This window comes from Bombyx mori, chromosome 23, assembly GCF_030269925.1.
Source record: "Bombyx mori chromosome 23, ASM3026992v2".
Taxonomy (NCBI): Eukaryota; Metazoa; Arthropoda; class Insecta; order Lepidoptera; family Bombycidae; genus Bombyx; species Bombyx mori.
Genome location: NC_085129.1, coordinates 13207945 through 13227197, shown reverse-complemented (window position 1 = coordinate 13227197; position 19253 = coordinate 13207945). Strand labels below are relative to the sequence as shown.

General features: G+C 43.0%; 1 protein-coding gene across 1 annotated transcript in view; it reads right to left on the bottom strand.

Annotated features, from left to right (window-relative positions):
• Window positions 1-19253, bottom strand: part of LOC101744574 (uncharacterized) — an 82369-nt gene that overhangs the window by 15866 nt on the left and 47250 nt on the right. Inside the window, exon 3 of the mRNA XM_012694278.4 lies at window positions 3739-3839. Coding sequence (XP_012549732.1) covers window positions 3739-3839 — 101 coding nt within the window. The remainder of the gene's footprint in view (window positions 1-3738; window positions 3840-19253) is intronic.

The window sequence follows — 19253 nt, the reverse complement described above, 5'->3', positions numbered from 1 at the left end:
AGAGATAAGTTCTAAGGTCTCAAGTATAGTTACAACGGCTGCCCCACCTTGCAAACCGAAATGCATTACTGCTTCACGGCAGAAATAGGCAGCGTGGTGGTACCTACCCATGCGGACTCACAAGAGGTCCTACCACCAGTAATTACGCAAATTATAATTTTGTGGGTTTGATTTTTATTACACGATGTTATTCCTTCACCGTGGATGTCAATCATGAACGTTTTTGAGTACGTATTTCATTAGAAAAATTGGTACCCGCCTGGGATTCTTATCTCTTAGGCCACGACGACTTGCTATGATGAAGATGATTAAATGAAAATTCCTGTAATAGCCACCTTCTGTTAGTCTCGTGATCACGAAAACTGTGAAGTATTTAAAATGTCCGAAATAATAAAATGTCAATTAAAAACGTAAGATTAAGCCATATAAGCAGGCAGCAAAAAAGTATTATAGTATAAATCAGAACTAAATTTTCCAAGCAGATTGATTCGTTTTCCCGATTAAACATTATCCTTTTCAATATGAAGAAACACGCAACAAAGGCACAATGAAAACCGAAGTACCCAGAAACAACAAGTCGATTCGTGCTGCTATTGACCGAAAATAGTTTTAAAGGCCCCAAACTTTACTAATCCGAAATCGCTCATCACTTCTTCTTCTTCGGGGTCGTCGTACTCCCTTACGGGGGCACGGAGCGGGCCTCGGGGTAAACCCCACTACCCGGGCAGACGCTCCCTGCCACATAGGGCAGGGGTGAAATGGATGCAAGACTGGATTGGGAGGGGGACTGTTCGCAGCGTGCTTCGGCACACTCACATCGACAAAAATACATACATATATATAATACGACGGGCTTGATGATACAGGAGGAGTGATGCCCGTGGACGACGCTCCCCGGCGCCGGCTGCCGTCCTCTGCTTCCTAATGCTAAGAATTTTTTTTTTTTTTTTTTTTTTTTTTTTTTTTTTTTTTTTTTTTTTTTTTTTTTTTTTTTTTTTTTTTTTTTCCCCTTACTATCTAACTACAACTAACTACAACTAACCTAAAGCTAACTAAACTACTATATACAACAGGGACAACAGTCAGCACCGTGGGGCCCGCCACCGGCCCCATGCCGCGGCCCCACCTCTACAAACCAGAGGAGGAGCCGCGGCACTAGTTTGGCGCTCACCCGTTCTGGGCTCCCCAAAAGGAGAAGACCATCGCGGGGAGGGACCGATATGAAACACTCCCCAGACGGGGGAGTGGTCCACCCAACGGGGGTGGAAAATGGGTCCCCATAGGGGGGCACCCCAACGATGTGGGGGGAAGTGAAGAGTGTGGACAGCTCAGTCCCATGGGGGCACTCATTATGAGCACTCCCATATCACTCCGGTTAAGCCGACTATCTTACCATAGCCGGGGGTTCCAGTAGCTCCCTTGGTAGCGCCCGACCATCAGGTGGTCTGGCGTGCAAGGGAGCTATATTGTGGAGGTGCTCGTGGGGTCCACCGTCAGCCCGCTCGTAAAGATTACGAGCTAGCCTCCGGATGAACTCCTCGAGCGACTCCACATCCAGATCCCGGGCGATTACGTCATTTCTGACGTAACGCCCTGCTCCGACTATCGTGCGAAGAGCCAGATTTTGCTGGACCTGTAACCTCGCCCGCATGCCCTGCGGGATGAGGTGATACCAGGCCTCAGCTGCGTACGTGATACGGGAACGGACATACGTCTTATAAATGCCGAGCTTAGTCCTGACCGGCAACCTAGAGGCCAACACCGGCCGGAGGAGGAATCTCGCACAGCGACCGCCAACGCCTTATTGGCGTGGGCGGTCATCCTCAAACTCCGGTCGATATCGACCCCCAAGTACCGGACGCTGGATCTAAACTCGACATTAGCGCCACGGAGACTGAGCTGTCCCGGGACGACTGTTGTGCGGACCGGACCGAAGAGGATAGCCGCAGTCTTCCCCACGTTGACCGCGACCCTCCATCGGTCCAGCCACTGGGGCAGTAAGTCCAAAAGCCTCTGCATCCTCAGAATGGCCGCAGAGGGGACGTTGGATGACGAGAAGTAGGCGCTGTCGTCGGCAAACAGCGCCAACTTCACGTCTACTTCCCACGCTTGGAGGTTACCCTCGAGCGTGGGAATGTCGTTGGTGTAGAGAGCGTAGAGGAATGGAGCCAGGACGCTTCCCTGAGGAACTCCGGCCGTGACTGGGCGCACCGACGACTTGGCGCCCTCGACCGCGACAAAGAAGGATCTTCCCTCCAGGTACGACCCCAGCAGTCGCACGTAGGCGTGCTGGAGGTCCGTGTTCTGCACCAGCTTGTGGATCAGTCCCGCATGCCAGACACGGTCGAAGGCTTTCTCGATATCGAGAAAGACTGCGGCCGTGTACTGGCGCGCGTTGGACCGATCCGCCAAGTGATGCATGACGCGGACCAATTGCAGCGTTGTCGAGTGACCGCTGCGAAACCCGAACTGCTCGGGTCTGGGAAGGATGTGCGGCGACACCCTTCTCAGCAGCAGCCTCTCGAACAACTTGCCCACATGCGACAGCAAGGTGATCGGACGGTAACTGGAGGGATTTCTCCTATCCTTGCCGGGTTTGGGCAAGGCGATAACCTTGCCCAATTTCCAAATTCCCGGGAAGTGTCCTGTGCTCATCACTTGACCTGCGTCAAAGAACTTGTGCGTGCTCTGAACACTCAAAGCAAACTCCAGCACTTTCATTACCACAGCGGCTTTCACTTAGTTTGTTTTGTGAGCCATTTTAGTCTGATACACCTTTATATTGACATTGAAAGGAAATGTGTATCGATCTTCAATGGTAAGTGGTTGAGCAGTGGCCTCGTCCGGAAGAAGTTCTTCGGTAACGTATCGTTTTCTCTAATATGTAGCTATTCTGTGGTGAATACTTGTGATATTGAGAGCAACACTAATAGTGCGTTAAGGATATATAATAATTATAGTTGTTAAGTGATGAAACTTATAACTGGTGACACTGATAAGTATGTTTAAATAACTACGAACGGATAAACAATTTATTTGTTGACCTTTTTTACCGACTTCATAAATGCGGGTGTTTTCAATTCGACTCTTTTTTTACGTGTGCTACTACGAAACGTTTTTTCTAAGTGAATCGATTTTGATGATTCTTTTTTTATCTGAAAGCTTTTTTTTTTAATGTAGCCCCATTTAAATATTAATATGTGGTATTCATGTATGTATATACTAGTAGTTACGTATTTATTTATGAATGCTTACACCTAATATATTATATACATTGTATTCATTTTCCGATTTTCGTACACTTATTCCATCTCTCATTTATGGCATATTAGTACCAGTTAAGTAGTTTTATTTTGGTACGTTGAACGTAACGTTTTGTAATGAAATATTTAAATCACTTTTATTGAAAACTACGTACATACAACAAATGATAAAGATCTAATGAAAACTGCGACAAAATGAATGCAACTTCATACCTTGAAATATTTGGTCGAAGTTTGAATTCCTTTGGACAAAGACTTTTCGAGCCAGAATTTAAAAAAAAATTGAGGCTGTGATTGGTGGTACCCGAATGGGCTCTTTAAACATTCTCCCTCTAACAAATAACATTTGGTTATAATATGCTAGTATGATACACAGTCTTCAGTCGATCTTTCAAATCCTCTTTAAGACACTCACGGAAAGAAATGGGTTGGCAATATTTTGTGCCAGTGTTAAAATTTTGAGAATATAACTTACCTATCCGTGGTATTGTATGGTGATCCCATATATTGGCTCACGGACGCTAATTCCAAACCACCCCTGTATATGGACACCAGCGCCAAATCTAATGTCTTCCGCTAAAACAAACATAAAAATATACGTAGATTAAAAATCAAAGAACACTTTTAGCAATAGCAAACCGAACTAACAATTAGTTTCATCTTTTTTCTATACTGTTGATATTGGTTTGTTGGTTGGTTGGTTGCATTATCATCTGTCCTTGATACGTGTGCAAAATATCTAGTTCATCTAACGTCTTGAAGACGATGAAAATTACATCTTTATTGGTGGTAGGTAGTCTTGTGAGCACGCACGGGTGAATACCATCACACTGCCTCCTACCGTGCAGCAAGAACTTATTTCGGCCGAAGGTTGGGGCAGCCGTGGCACTGTAAACCTTTTTTTTATTGCCCTTGAAGGCAGACGAGCATACGGCCCACCTCATGGTGAGTGGTTACTGTCGCCCATGGACTTCAGCAATCCCAGGGGCAGAGCCAAGCCGCTGCCTACCTACCTGCCTACTTAGAACTAAATTTTTTGATGTCTATGGGCTTCAGCAACCACTTAATACTCAAGAGGGCTGTGAACTCGTTCATACAAATAGTAAAGAAAAAACAAATTGAAATATTTTCTTTTAAGTGATAGTTTTAGGTCAATACAGTGCTATCTTTGATCCTAAAAAAGTATTATGTTCCCAAGGGACGTGGCCAGAGCCGCGATTAATAGCTCTCTATATTCAGCTAGCTATATTCCTATTAATTGTCTGAGAATGTTTATCAATAACTCTTCCTCTTTATGCAGTTCAATACTATGTAAGCATACTCTTATTTCTTACATATTATCATTCGTGAACACCTGTCACAAAACTTCTATCACTCGAAATACATTTCTAAATACTTTAATCTAAAAACATTGGCTTGTAATGTGACATTTCATAACACATGAAAAAACAACAGAACGTGTTATTAGAAAACCAATTCAGACGATTATTCGCGTTGGAATAATACGTAGTTACCGTAAAATAATATGAGCCTACATAAGGCCGTGTAGTTATCACCCTTTCCGATAATGATGGCCTGATATTAGCCTTACGACTTTCGTATTAAAGTCGTGAACTGGAAATTGCCCGCGATAATATCCTCGCTATATTCGTTTTGGATTACCTGGAAGTAACGCGCGAGGTTTGTGTTTCAAATGAAATGATTTTCGCAATTTTAGTGTGTGTATATTTTACTTTTTCTAAATTAGTTGATTTTTATAGGACATCAAGGCAGAAAAAAGCTTTGCATAACTGAGAGGTTATATTTCTTCATATATTGATTTAATGTTTTCTTCGAAGAATTTTTTATGGCAGTCAATAAAGCTCAAACAAACAAATTGACACAATAAAAATACAAATGGCGAGTTTTAAGTTTGTATTTTCCTCTGGGACTTCTAATGTCCATGAGCAACTTTTAATCATTATTTTATTATTTTAAATAACTATATCTATACTAATATTATTATATAAATCTATCGTGGTTTTTATGGATGTTCCGTTATAACTACTGAACCATGCATCCGATTGACTTGAAACTTGGTATCCATATAGAAAATATATGTACTGAATGGATAGGCTAATATTTATATGAGTGTTAGACTGCCTAATAATAATGACAATAAATAATAATGTTAATTTTAAATGCCCAGCGAAGCGGGCGAGTACGGCTAGTACTATATATGGACTTTTTTTTTTTTTTTTTTTTATGATTGAGAGATTACTGGTGGCCCGAAGGCCTTTCCAGTTTCACCAGGACAGGTGGGCGAGCAAAGGCTCAGCCAGGAGGGGTGGGATTTGCTAACAGCTGCCCGAGCGCCTCCGAAGGAGACCTAACAACTCAAGAGCAATTGCTTCGCGAATGAATCTACTACCGGATCGGAATCGCGACCCGCTGAGAAGATCCGGCGAGAAACTCAGCGGGCTGATGCATGGGCTAGGTTGCACGTCGACCTCTTTGTCGAGTTCGACGAGTACGGTTACTGGGGTCCCTAAGCCTGCTCCTAGTATTAGAGCTGAAGGCATCTAATGCAAAGGTTATTGGATCTGATGGATCCGTAAGGACGTGTCTAGGGCGTCGACGGTGACTGGCTCCTGCATGATCAGGATTCGGTGAGTAGTCAGCGGCGGCAACGATAAGGCGATTATCATGACGCATAGCCTTATCGAAGTACCGTTCCGACGCTGACTTCATGTATTTCTGGATTGATTCAAGGCCCAGGTCGTCGTGTAGGTCAACGTTCCTCACGAACCACGGAGCCCCGACGGCTAACCTGCAAAAGCGGGATTGTAGGGATTGGAGGGTGTCTATGTGTGTGCGGGCCGCGTGAGCGAACACCACACTCGCGTAAGTCATGATGGGCCTTATGCAAGTTTTGTAAAGTGTCACCTTGTTCCGAAGGGACATTTTACTCCGCTTACAGATCATGGGATAGAGTCTGCCGAGAATGAATGCGGCACGGTCGCGGACTGTTTTTATGTGTGGGCGGAATGTCATGGATGCATCCAGGGTGACTCCCAGGTACTTAACCTTCCTGACCCAGGGTATAGGTTGGCCGAAGAGGGTGATCGGGGGAGTGATATTTCTCCTCCTAATGCGGGAGGAAATAAGCGGTGAGTTTCCCCTTTGAAATAACACTGCTGTGCTTTTCGCCGGGTTGATGTCTATGCGCCATTTTCGGAACCACTGTCCGAGGGCTAACGCTGCGCTCTGGAGTTTACTCGCGATTAGGGACTTGTTTCTACTTGAGTAGTAAACGGTTGTGTCGTCAGCGAATAAGGCTAGCTGGGTCGGCGGCGACCGGGGAATATCATTAATAAATAAACTAAATAGGAGCGGTGAGAGAACGGAGCCTTGCGGCACTCCAGCCGTGAGTGGTCGCGGGGAGGAGCGGGTTCCCTCTACTCGATATCGAAAAGAGCGGTTCGACAAGAAGTCCCGTATGATGAGCACGAGACTATCCGGCACGCCCATGTTGAATAGTTTGAAAATCAAACCGTTGTGCCAGACTTTGTCGAACGCTTTTGCGACGTCGAAGAAGAGAGCTCCCGTGTATAACGGTTTTGGTCGATTAAGTCCCACAAGAATGTGCTCCGTGAGGCGGTGCACCTGTTGTACGCATGAGTGATTTGCACGGAATCCGAATTGTTCATCGATGAGAATGCCCTTGGATGAGACGAAGTCTCTGAGGCGTTTGTAGAGCAGACGCTCATACAGTTTGCCTAGAGACATGAGGAGGCTAATCGGGCGGTAACTGGTCGGATTGTTTTTTGGTTTACCGGGTTTGTGTATGCCGATAACGTCCGCTTCTTTCCATACCGTGGGAAAGATACAGTTAGCCATAGCGGCATTGAAAATAGATGCCAACATCACGATGAGTTGGACGGGTAAAAGTTTAATAACGCGGTTAGATATACCGTCGGAACCGGGAGCCTTGCGAGGACGTAGGTCTTTGATCAGGTCTTTAACTTCCATTGAGGTGACGGGCGGTAACGCGTCCAAGGGTGGCAAGGAGGCTCTGCGTTCTACCTCACTGTCTACTAATTCTACATGAACAGGGTCCGCGGATTGAATGCTGGGCATGCACTGGGCTTGCAATGTATCGGCCAGCAGCTCTGCTTTTTCGTCATCATCGAACGCCGCGAGTCGGCCTGAGGGGCCTACGAGGGGGGGCATAGTTACTACCGTATCCGATTTGAGAGTACGAGCTAAGCGGTAGTAAGACCTTTGAGAGGGCGCGAGTCCTTCTAAGAAATCAGACCATCTAGCATCTCGGACTTCGGTGATGCGAGACTTTACGTCGCGTTGTAGGGCACGCATTCGAATACGATTTTCCGCGGTAGGATACCTATCGTACGCACGGATCGAGGCGTTCTTAGCTCTAAGGAGTTCCCTAATATCGTCGGACAATTTGAAGCGGTGAAGGAAGTCCTCCGCTACAACTTGCTTCGATGACCTATCTAATGTCGAGGTGATGTGTGACGTTACGATGTCTATGGCTTCAGCGGTATCCTGAGGAGACGGGATAGAGTCCAGACTAAACGGAAGCGATGGTGGATCAGATTCAGCCAGGCTGATGCCCAGCGTGTGCCAATCCACCACAGTCCTCGTGACGGGAACGGAATCGGGAGCGCGACCGAGCTTCATAATGACGGGACGATGGTCTGAATCTAACTCTGAAACTACTTCAATCGAATGTAAGCGCAGAGTTACGTTTTTTAATAACGCTATGTCGAGTATATCCGGGCGATGCGCGATATTTAGCGGGTAGTGAGTCGGGGTCAGCGGAGCGACGATATCGAAGGCGAGATCATCGACTAACGCGTCGAGGCGCCTGCCATTAGGGGTTGAGGTGTGAGAGTTCCACCTGACGTGTTTACAATTTAGGTCACCCGCCAGAATGACAGAGCTTCCCATGCCGAGCAGCGCCTCAATATCACTACTTAGAACAATTTTATCCGGTGGAAGATAAACGGACGCGATAACGATCGGCGCGTGTCCAGTCAGTGAGATTCGGCATACTGATGCTTCGATGTTAGAAAGCGCGGGGGGGTCGAGTGGGACGCAATGCAGGGCTCTTCTATAGTAAATGACGGTACCACCACCACGAGCAGTGAGCCTGTCGTTCCTAACCATGTTGTAGTTCGCGATTTTAGGGTCGCGGCGCGCGGGCTTAAGCAGGGTCTCCTGCACCAAAAAGATGTCAATTTGATGGTCACGCAAAAAATCACAAACCTGATCACGTTGATTTGCGAGACCGTAAGCGTTAAAAAATCCTATCGTTACGGATAGGGGCTTGATTCTACTTATGTACGCCATTGATTACCGGCGGAGTGAGGGGAGGACGTACGTATTTAAAGACGCGTATACGTCGGCGTATTCTTGCACAACGGCGATAAAGTGTTGTGCAGTGGAGGCGGCGCGAATGGCGTCGCCCAAAGCATTAACGCGATCAAAGTTGATCGACTGAAAAAAGTCGATCGCTAGAGCGAGAATGTCGGACGCGGTCGGAGGGCAGGTCGCGGGGGAGGGACGAGTCGCGGGGGAGGGACGTATCGCGGGGGTGGGACGAGTCGCGGGGGAGAGAGTTGTAGCCGTGTTCGTGTACGGCAACGGTTTAGCCCAGGCCGAGACGCTGGGCACCGACGCCGGCACAAAAGCAGGCTTAGCCTTCGGCACAGAGGGTGCCGTGGCTTTGATGTCTGGGCCGAAAGCTCGGAGGCGGTTTTGGCGGGCGACGCGGCGATTTATTTTAGGGGCTCGGGGGCAACCACGGTAGTTCGCGGGGTGACCCTGTGTTCGGCACAGGACGCAGCTAGGCGGTTCCGTAGCGGTTTTTTGATCGCGAGTGCAAAGGCTCGTGGCGTGATCGCCCAAACACTTGACGCATCGGGAGCGCGCGTGACAATTACGGGAAGAGTGCCCGTACAACTGACAGTTATGGCACTGGCTCGGAGTGCCTTTTTTATGGGGGGTTTCGACGGTTATTCCGGAAAGCCTACAGACTGTTCGTACGTTGAAAATTTGCTTGCCCTCGGGGGTAGGCTGGAGAGCGACGAGAACCATATTGTATGGCTCCCTCCCGCGTCCTGTGTGCATGCGGTGCACGGAATTGACCGGCAGACCTTGTTCTAGAAGGTCGGCCTTGACGAGATCGGCATCTAATTCCTTTGGGATGCCGCGTATGACCGCGCGAAGTTCACGCTCCTCCTGAAGCGTATAAGTGTGGAAACTTATACGCTCCTTTCGGAGGTAGCTTGAGAGGGCCCTATGGTCGTCGGGTGTCGTTACCTTAATTTGAATCCCGTTCGCGAGGTTACGGGCGCTGATAAAATTAATTTTTTTGGCCTGAAGGGCCAGGGAAACTCGGTCCCAAGCTGCCTTCTCTTGAAGGATTACCGGGGGAGGGGTCTGAGTTTTATTTTGTGCCACTGGACGCGGCGACGGTGTGGCACGGGCAGGGGGAGCGACGGGAGTCGGAGGGCGAGGGCGCGACGCGTTCGCGGCTTTACTAATTTTAGCGGCCGCGGGAGCTCGGGACTCCGCAGCGCGCTTCTTACCCTTTTGTACCAGGGTGAATCCATCCGTCGATGAGGCGGCGGCGAGGTCGACCTCCATGTCCGAGTCAGAGTCGGAGGACGAGGAGGCAGCAGGCTCGGGAGCAGGCGACCTACGGGCAGATGCAGGACGTCCGTCGGACCCTACTGAACCCGCGGATGATCGCGCCAGGGGAGCGGCGATCACGGCGGACGACGCAGCAGTTTTACCCACTAGTATAGGCGACGCGGGAGCGGCAGGCATGGCGGACGCTGCGGTGTACGACGCGGGAGCGACGAGCACGGCGGAATCCGCGAGAGGGCTCACGGCGTGATCGGCCTTGAAAGCCAGAAACTCAGAAGTGAGCTTTGGGTGGCGAAGTCGGAGGAATTCTGTAAATAAAGCTTCCATGATGTCTGACCCAGGTGGGGCTGTCCCGGGTCTTAAACACACTCGCCTAGCGGCGAGGCCCCAACTTCTCGGTACTTAGCGGTTCGATTGAACACAGGTGGCGATGCGGCACAATTACTGCAGGAAAAAGAAAGAACAACAAAAAAAGGAAACAACAAAAATAAACCAAAACAAAACAAACACTTCCAGGAACACACTTTGTCGGCAGATGTGCCACGAACAAAAGCCGGGTGAACAAAGGCCGGGCTAACAATAAAACCAGGCGAACAATGGCCGGGCGATCGAGTGGTCGATGAGCACGTCCGCAGGCGGCGGGTGCTTCTGTCGGACTGTCGATATATATGGACTCTCATACTCACCTACGCAGTAAAAATCATCTACTTTCTCGGTGCGGTTTTTTTTTTTAATATTCATGGTGCCTTGTATTTTTAGATTAAATATTTAAAATAGATTTCACCAATGGTTAGCTTTAAAACTCGTCAAAAGTTCGAAAACAAAAAAAAAATCAGTTGATAAGAGGGAAATAAAATTGTACTCGACTTGTTTTTTTGAATGGAAGTATCACTGCTGGTTCGGAGACCTTGCTTAGTTAGGGCGGATAGGCGAACTCAACGGCTTAGGCAGGATGATACTCAATTGTTCATCTTTGCCTCTTAATAAATATAACATGAATGAGGCTAATACTAAAATATACTCTATTAATAATGAAAACTAATTACAATTTGAAAATTTCGTGTAATTCGTATTTAAAAAAAAAGAGAGACATAAAAACCGTGTTTTATTTTTACTACGTAAAGCTCAGAGATAATCACCAACCTACAGTTTGAATTTCACTAATCTAGAATAATCTAGAGTAGTTACGTTGAATTTTATTTACGAATTGGGTGTCTGAATGATTGAGGTAATAAATAGATCTTGTACGTTAATTCAAATTCTAGTCAGCATATTGTCTATTATCTATGATCTTGTGAGCTATTTGAAAAGATCTATTGTACTAAATTAATTTGGCAGTTTAAATTCGTTTCTACATTGATTTACACAAACGATCTTTCATAATACATCGCCTGATCTGCTTTTAGCTACAAGATGTGGGTCCCAGATATTTGATACCGGAAACAACAATTAACAAGAAAGTTACCAATATTTATACATAAATAACAATACTATATACAATTTACAATTTTAGAGCTGTGTTATTTTATCTGATAAAGAATTTTATGCCAATACTATGTAATTTATCAGTAATCTAGTTACCTATTGTATTCTAATATACAACAATATTTGACGTAAAACCTTGGCATGTTACAGATTTGCCCCGCCATTTATCTTTCAAAAGATCCCGCATATAATGCAAGAATCCGCGTTATTGAAAAAGTGATTTGTAGAATCTCATGTAGGTATACAACGGACCATGATATTTTGATGAAGGTATTGTGTGAACTCAAAGATAGATCCTCATAAATTAAGAATAGAAAGTTCGGAATCTGACAAACGCTGACTACGCGTTCTATGCAACTACAGTGCACGTTGGCAATGAGTTATTATTAAAGTTCACGTTTATATACTAAGATTTGTTAATTACTAATTTCTCTTGAAGCTATTGCATAGCGTTTATCGCGGGCTTTGAGCGCGGCGACCGAATCAAGAAATTCCGTAACAGGGAAAAACATAACACTCCCCACTCCGCCTACCATGTAGCTCGCGTTCAACACATTCACACATTGCGCTTGTGTAGTATTTGCGAATAAGCGCGCGGCGTGACGTCGCACTGCATGCGCATCATGAAAAGTCTGCCCATCTCTCTCTCGCGCGGTCTAGCTTATGAGTGTGAAGGAGACAGTTAATGTTTTGCTTTTGTTAATGTTTATAAATATAGCGTGGTCTTATTTTATTATTGTTTTAATATTAAATTATTAATGTCTAATTATAATTGCATAACTTGATAAAAAATGCTATCCAATAGCTTTACCGCGGCAGTCCCCGAGTACCACACGTAGTTTTTTTTTGTAAACAGCTGATAGTTCAAGTCTAGAACATTCTAACGAATCGAAATAAAGGTCGCGGCTGTCTAACCAATCGGATATCTCACTACAGAGTTTGACGGCAAGTTGAAATACAGCTTAAGGTTTTAATTATAAAACGCTTTAATTTTGATACTTATTTCACTTCACATCGGAAACACGTATTAACGAAACGCGAAATACTAATTGACGAAAATAATTCATTCATGAGGTGTGGTAATAAAAGTACTTTGATATTGAATAAACAAGTTTTTAATTGCCTTTAAGCTAGAAATAATTAAAATTTTATAATTAATAATTAATTGTGCAATTTAGTGTCACATGGCTTGGTTACACAGAAAACCTAAAATTCCCGAATGGCTCAATTCTAATTCATATAAGCAGCCAAATAATATTTTAACCTATAATCGTTACAATTTTGTATTTGTTCGTTACGAGGATGTGGTATTACTTTGGAAAGTTTAACGACGAAAGGAAGATCTTCCACCGAGCGGGTGATATTTGCTCGGTAGACCGACGGTCCGAATGTTGTTGTTGGGAACTTGTATATATGCGAGCTTATCTTGAAAATGTCGTAAGCGAAATTCAGGCATCTGTCAAATATCTTGCGTTGTATGATGGCTACCCGCCACATCACTCCCCTCCGAGACTGGAGGTCGTGTCATTTTTAGTTAGCGTTGTCCGTGCTGAGATTAGCTTGCAAGGGCCAGTGCTGCTCGAAGTCTGCGGTGAGTCGAAACTGAGCTTGAATGCTGCGTGAGAGTCGCAGTGCTGCTCGAAGTTTGCGGTGAGTCGAAACTGAGCTTGAATGCTGCGTGAGTGTCACCAGTGCTGCTCGAAGTCTGCCGTGAGTCGAGACTGAGCTTGAATGCTGCGTGATGAGGCAGTGTAGGTGCGTACCGTAGGACCAGGAAGCGCGGTGAGTCGGCTGCGATGGTCCCGTTGAGGCTGCGATGCTGGCTTGCTGTGGGACGACTATCAATGACGTGCTTTTATCTACGAGAATGCGGGGATTGTGGTAGCCGAAGTTCTTGATGCGCTGATGATGAATCAGAAGGTTGCGTATTCACATCTCGTCGCAGGTCACCAGTTTGGAAAGTTTAACGACAAAAGGAAGATCTTCCACCGAGCGGGTGATATTTGCTCGGTAGACCGACGGTCCGAATGTTGTTGTTCGGAACTTGTATATTACCTATATGCGAGCTTATCTTGAAAATGTCGTAAGCGAGATTCAGGCATCTGTCAAATATCTTGCGTTGTATGATGGCTACCCGCCACATTACTATAAAATTCATTACTGAAATATGAGTACTAATAAAACAGAGGCTTTTAAAGTCAAATGCCTGTTAGTCCGCATGAGTAGTTTCCACCGCCCTGTTTATTTCTGCCGTGACGCAATAATGGTGTTCGGTTTGAAGGATGGGACAGCCGTTGGACTATAAAACTGAAATCCAGAACTGTCCTCAAAGCGGGTGGTGGCATTTATTTTTTTGATATCTATGGGCTCCGGTAATGACTTAATAACTTAATTAAAAAATAAAAAGTCTAAAAATAGTAGTATAACGTAGCAATTAAAAATAAGCCTGCGTGCTAAATGTTATTTGTTTTCAATAAATTATTGGAAAATGTCAAAGACTCTCCTTGAAAAGCGACTGGCTATCGTGTCTACTTTGATATTTATGGTTAGCAGCCATCCATTACTCCTAAGTGAGCCATTAACTGCCAATCTACGTAGTAAACAGGTACACGGGAGAATTGGGTAAGCATACTAATGGCCTAGCTACTTGATGTATAAGTCATAGGCCTTTACCTCAGTAAATATAGCATCTTTGTAAAGATAGTTTTTTGAGGTTTTCGAAGCTGTGAAGTCGTAATTATATTTGATAAAAACTGATTGATATTCCACATTAATATCTATATTCATCTAATTTTACGAGCCAGTAAAAAAGTAGGATCCTATAAAATCCAATGAATTAGACTACATACACTAAACTTTGATATTTCGTTTGTACCACATATCGTAGTATCTACTCTTCTTTATTTTTCTTCATCTTATCCGACTAAGTGGGACTGCCACAGCTATTTTTTCTCTTCCATTCTCTTCTATCAGCCGTCAGCTCAACACTCATTCCTCTTTCTCTCATATCGTCAATCACACACTCCATCCATGTTTTCTTCGGTCGACCTCTTTGCCCTCTACCTTGCACTACAGCACTACACTTCCTATAATATATACATAGTATATATATACATAGTATATATTATTATACATTATTATAGTACCTCATATCATATTATAGTAGCTGTATATATATGGGTAGATGAGCTCACTACCTACTTGATACTAAGTGCTTACCGGAAGCCCTATAAATTATTACAACATGACGTCATCTATCTTTCAAACTAAAATATATATGTATAAGCTCCGATTAAAATAGGTCAGTTGGGAGTAATCATCCGTGCGGGCTCGTTATATGGTATCACATCATTAATTGCCGATTGGTCGTCATAGTGTATCGGCATAGAGGTCAGAGAACACTTTTGGCGTTCTCCTGTAAATCTTATGAGCACATTTATGACAGCCATGGAAGGAAATGGTTTAATTCATGTTCATCTATTCAAAAACGTGCAGCCAAGGCTTAAAAAAAATCTAAAATATTCCAATTATGGGTACGTGGTATATTTTAAAATATGGCAACAAGCTTTTTTCTTTATTAAAATAGACGTAATTTCAAACAAAACTTCATGCAGCGCTGTGTAATGGAAGTAAGTGCCACTTGTTTGTTTACCCGGGTTCGCAAATTTGGGATAACATTGCCTTGCCAAAGAATAGACGGTTTGAAACTACGGATTATACTATTAACGTAGGGATGGGATACTGTTTGGATTATTCACTGAGATCCGTATTATTATTTTTTTTACTTTTTATGACAATTTGATTTTATTTAACTATATTAATTTTATCATAGTTTTGTGCTCTACCATCAACTAAAAATATCTGGATATTTAAAAACCAAGTCCACTGCGGAAATCCTTAGAAAATAACAGTTTGTTTCCACTATTTTCAATTACCTATTTGATAACTTTGCAGTGGATTAAGTGAGTATAGACGAGAATTGTTGTCTCCCGTATAGGTGTGGTTGGAGTATGTATGTGTCGGCGTTAAGCCAGGATTTACACACATAAGTTCTTTTACAATGAAAATACAATACAATTCTATAAAACTTTAACATTACTTGTTTACAACAAAAAGCTACGCCTGAGTTATTCAGTGGTTTTTACACAATTAGCCATTTTGTGTTGGTTATATCAACTACAACTTCTTTTATACAAACAAATGTAATTACTGCGAAACAATTCACAAAACATAGCTTAATATTCAAAATACATATTTTAGTGATTTTACATGACTCACATTTAATTTAATTTACATGAATTACTTTTAAGTAATATTAACTAACATTGTTATTATCCAGCCTAATAATAGATGGCGCCAACAACATCATTGCATAACAATTACAATACTTAATTCAATTATTAGTACTGTTAATTATAATATAAATTATTATTAATATTTATGCTTTATTCATATTTAATCATTTATACAGTCATTTGTGTTTTTAAACAATAATATTAACATTAAACATATTCTGAACATTTTCACATCAAAACAGTGTCTGCTAATTATTAAATATGGTAGAATAACAGTTTTGTTGCTAATAATAAATAAATATTAACATATAATAAACTAAACTATATATTATTATTTTAATTATTGCCAACAGTGGCGTTTGCGCCCATACGGCCATGCTGATTCCAGCGCGTCCCTTGCGCTGTTTTAGCATTTCACATAACAGTAAACAAGGCATATCCCTTACTGGGATCTACCCAACACACAAGGCACCATTCACCCTTACGAGATCTAGCTAACACACAAGAGGATTACCCAACGGGATTTACCCAACACACAAAGCATCACCCATACGGATCTAGTTAACTCGCAAGCCATCACCCTTACAGGATCTAGCCAACTTACCAGGCATCACCCTTACGGGATCTAGCCAACACACTCGGCATCACCCATTCGGGATCTAGCCAACTCACAAGGCGTCACCCACTTGGGATCTAGCCAACCCACAAGGCATCACCCTCTCGGGATCTAGCCAACTCACAAGGCATCACCCACTTGGGATCTAGCCAACCCACAAGGCATCACCCTCTCGGGATCTAGCCAGCCCACAAGGCATCACCCATTCGGGATCTAGCCAACTCACAAGGCATCACCCATTCGGGATCTAGCCAACTCATAAGGCATCACCCATACGGGATCTAGCCAACTCATAAGGCATCACCCATACGGGATCTAGCCAACTCATAAGGCATCACCCATTCGGGATCTAGCCAACTCATAAGGCATCACCCATACGGGATCTAGCCAACTCATAAGGCATCACCCATTCGGGATCTAGCCAACTCATAAGGCATCACCCATACGGGATCTAGCCAACTCACAAGGCATCACCCATACGGGATCTAGCCAACTCACAAGGCATCACCCATACGAGATCTAGCCAACTCATAAGGCATCACCCATACGGGATCTAGCCAACAAGACCAGGATTAAGGATTCGCATGGTGGCCCGCCAGCGTTTTAGGAAGGATAATTGGATAGGAAAATAAAAGTAGCCACTTTAACAAATTATCAATCATTTTACAGCAGAACAAATCTCTCTGCCCATACGGTCAATTTTTCAGTTATCAGAATCCTCTGACATTAAGAGGATAGATTTACCTGTATCAAACCTTTACCATTACCAAACCTTTACCTTTACCTTTATCAAAACACATTGGATGGTAGAGACCGCTCGTCCATCCATTTCTCACCAGCTGATTCAACTTCCCCTAATTCATCATTCAGCGGACCATTTCCAATTTGCTTTATTTTAATGGCAGGTAGGGAACATCATCCTCCTAATGCCTCTGCATTTTTGTGCTGTAGCTTTTAATCAACTGTAATTCTTAAAGCTGCCTGTTAAGAGCTTATTAAATTATATTTTATAAACATGTGACATTTATGACCCATCAATAGTTCAGCATGCCTGTTGACCATGCTCTCTCTCTTTGCAATAATGTGGTACTGAATTTCATACTGTTCACAAGTTTTTGAAACTCCTGAATTATCTTTTATCTTAGTGATTTTTTTAAAAGTGACAGGGTTCCAAAAATGTAACTAAGATTTTTAAAGCAGAAATCAATACAGAGATCTGTGCAATCCTTTTTCTTGACTAATAATAAATTGACATTCCCACTAGAAACCTAGGGTGCAGAGAGTTAATCACCCACTCATCCAAAAATAAATAATTATGAAAGGAAAAGTAATAATATGGAGCTACTGAACAGGGATGAGCTGTCTCTTATTATGACATTTTATTAAAAGTTTATTTGTATTGTAATATGCTTGAACTCCTCACAATAAACAGGAGACATACAGTATGTACAGCGTTGTACTATCCTATCCAAATTAATTATTTCAAATCCAACTTTTATCTGCCTGATCACCATCTATGAGACATGATTTGCAAAAGTTACATGATGATTGAATAATGACTCCAAACTTGAGCGTTCACTGGATAGAAACTTATAAAAATAGATAAGTTCTCTTCAAAGAGTGCAACACTGAGAAGTTATTTTTAAAAGATTAAAACCTATTAGGATGTCAGCAAGACTGTCAGTATTACCATATGATTATGATTACCATATGAAATTCTATAATAGTTCTAGTATTTTTCTCCATTAAAAGTCACAATGCTTTGTTTTGAAATCAGTTGACCCCTTATGCTCAAAAACTTTACATGAAGTTGTTTAGCTTGCTAAACTAGATCTGCAATGACTTAAGTCTTATTAGTTGACCCTTTATGCTCAAAAACTTTACATGAAGTTGTTTAGCTTACTAAACTAGATCTGCAATGATTTAAGTCTTATTTGTGGTGATACCAGGTGATACGTTTGTCATCTTGACGGCGGTAACAAGTTTTCTCGAAATGACGCAAGTGACACAGTAACCACATTTAAAACTTTAGTGTTACTAAAAGTGCCACGAAAACTGAAGGAATCATTATGTGATTGTGATAAAACTGAGTTATGTTTAGATTATTAACATTATATTTACAGTATATTTTCAATTTGACGCTTTCGGAACGTTTTTAGAATCGATATTATTTAGGAAGCGAAATACATACCACAGCGTATTTCTCAATAACTTGGATCGAATAAATTTAAGATAAATACCTGAAATCAGTATTTTTACCATCTCAGCGTCAGTAGTTTTTCCAAAACATCCACGGTCTAGAACTCATTTTAAATATCCACATCCTTACTGAATGCATGGATCAGTTCGTCCCTCGCTTGCTCCAATGCGGTTCAATACAAAGACCAGATATCGGCTTATGTCTTGCTTGCTCTTTTGAACTCGATGTTCATGCGATGAAACAATTAGCTTCATGATAGTTTCGTCCACATTTCCGCATCGGTATTGATGTCACGCCCTCATCGGAGTTGAACGGCGGCAAATAAAAGTTATAATGCCACCACAAGGGTACAGCATTTGCAGCTATCATCACTTTTCGCCTTTTTAATACAGGTTGAGAGACCCATCACTTCTTCAACAGTGGGTTACTTCATTCGGAGGCTTACGATTAATTTTGGGGCTGTGATCCCACTTCTGATGTCGGCGTTAAGCCAGGATTTACACACATAAGTTCTTTTACAATGAAAATACAATACAATTCTATAAAACTTTAACATTACTTGTTTACAACAAAAAGCTACGCCTGAGTTATTCAGTGGTTTTTACACAATTAGCCATTTTGTGTTGGTTATATCAACTACAACTTCTTTTATACAAACAAATGTAATTACTGCGAAACAATTCACAAAACATAGCTTAATATTCAAAATACATATTTTAGTGATTTTACATGACTCA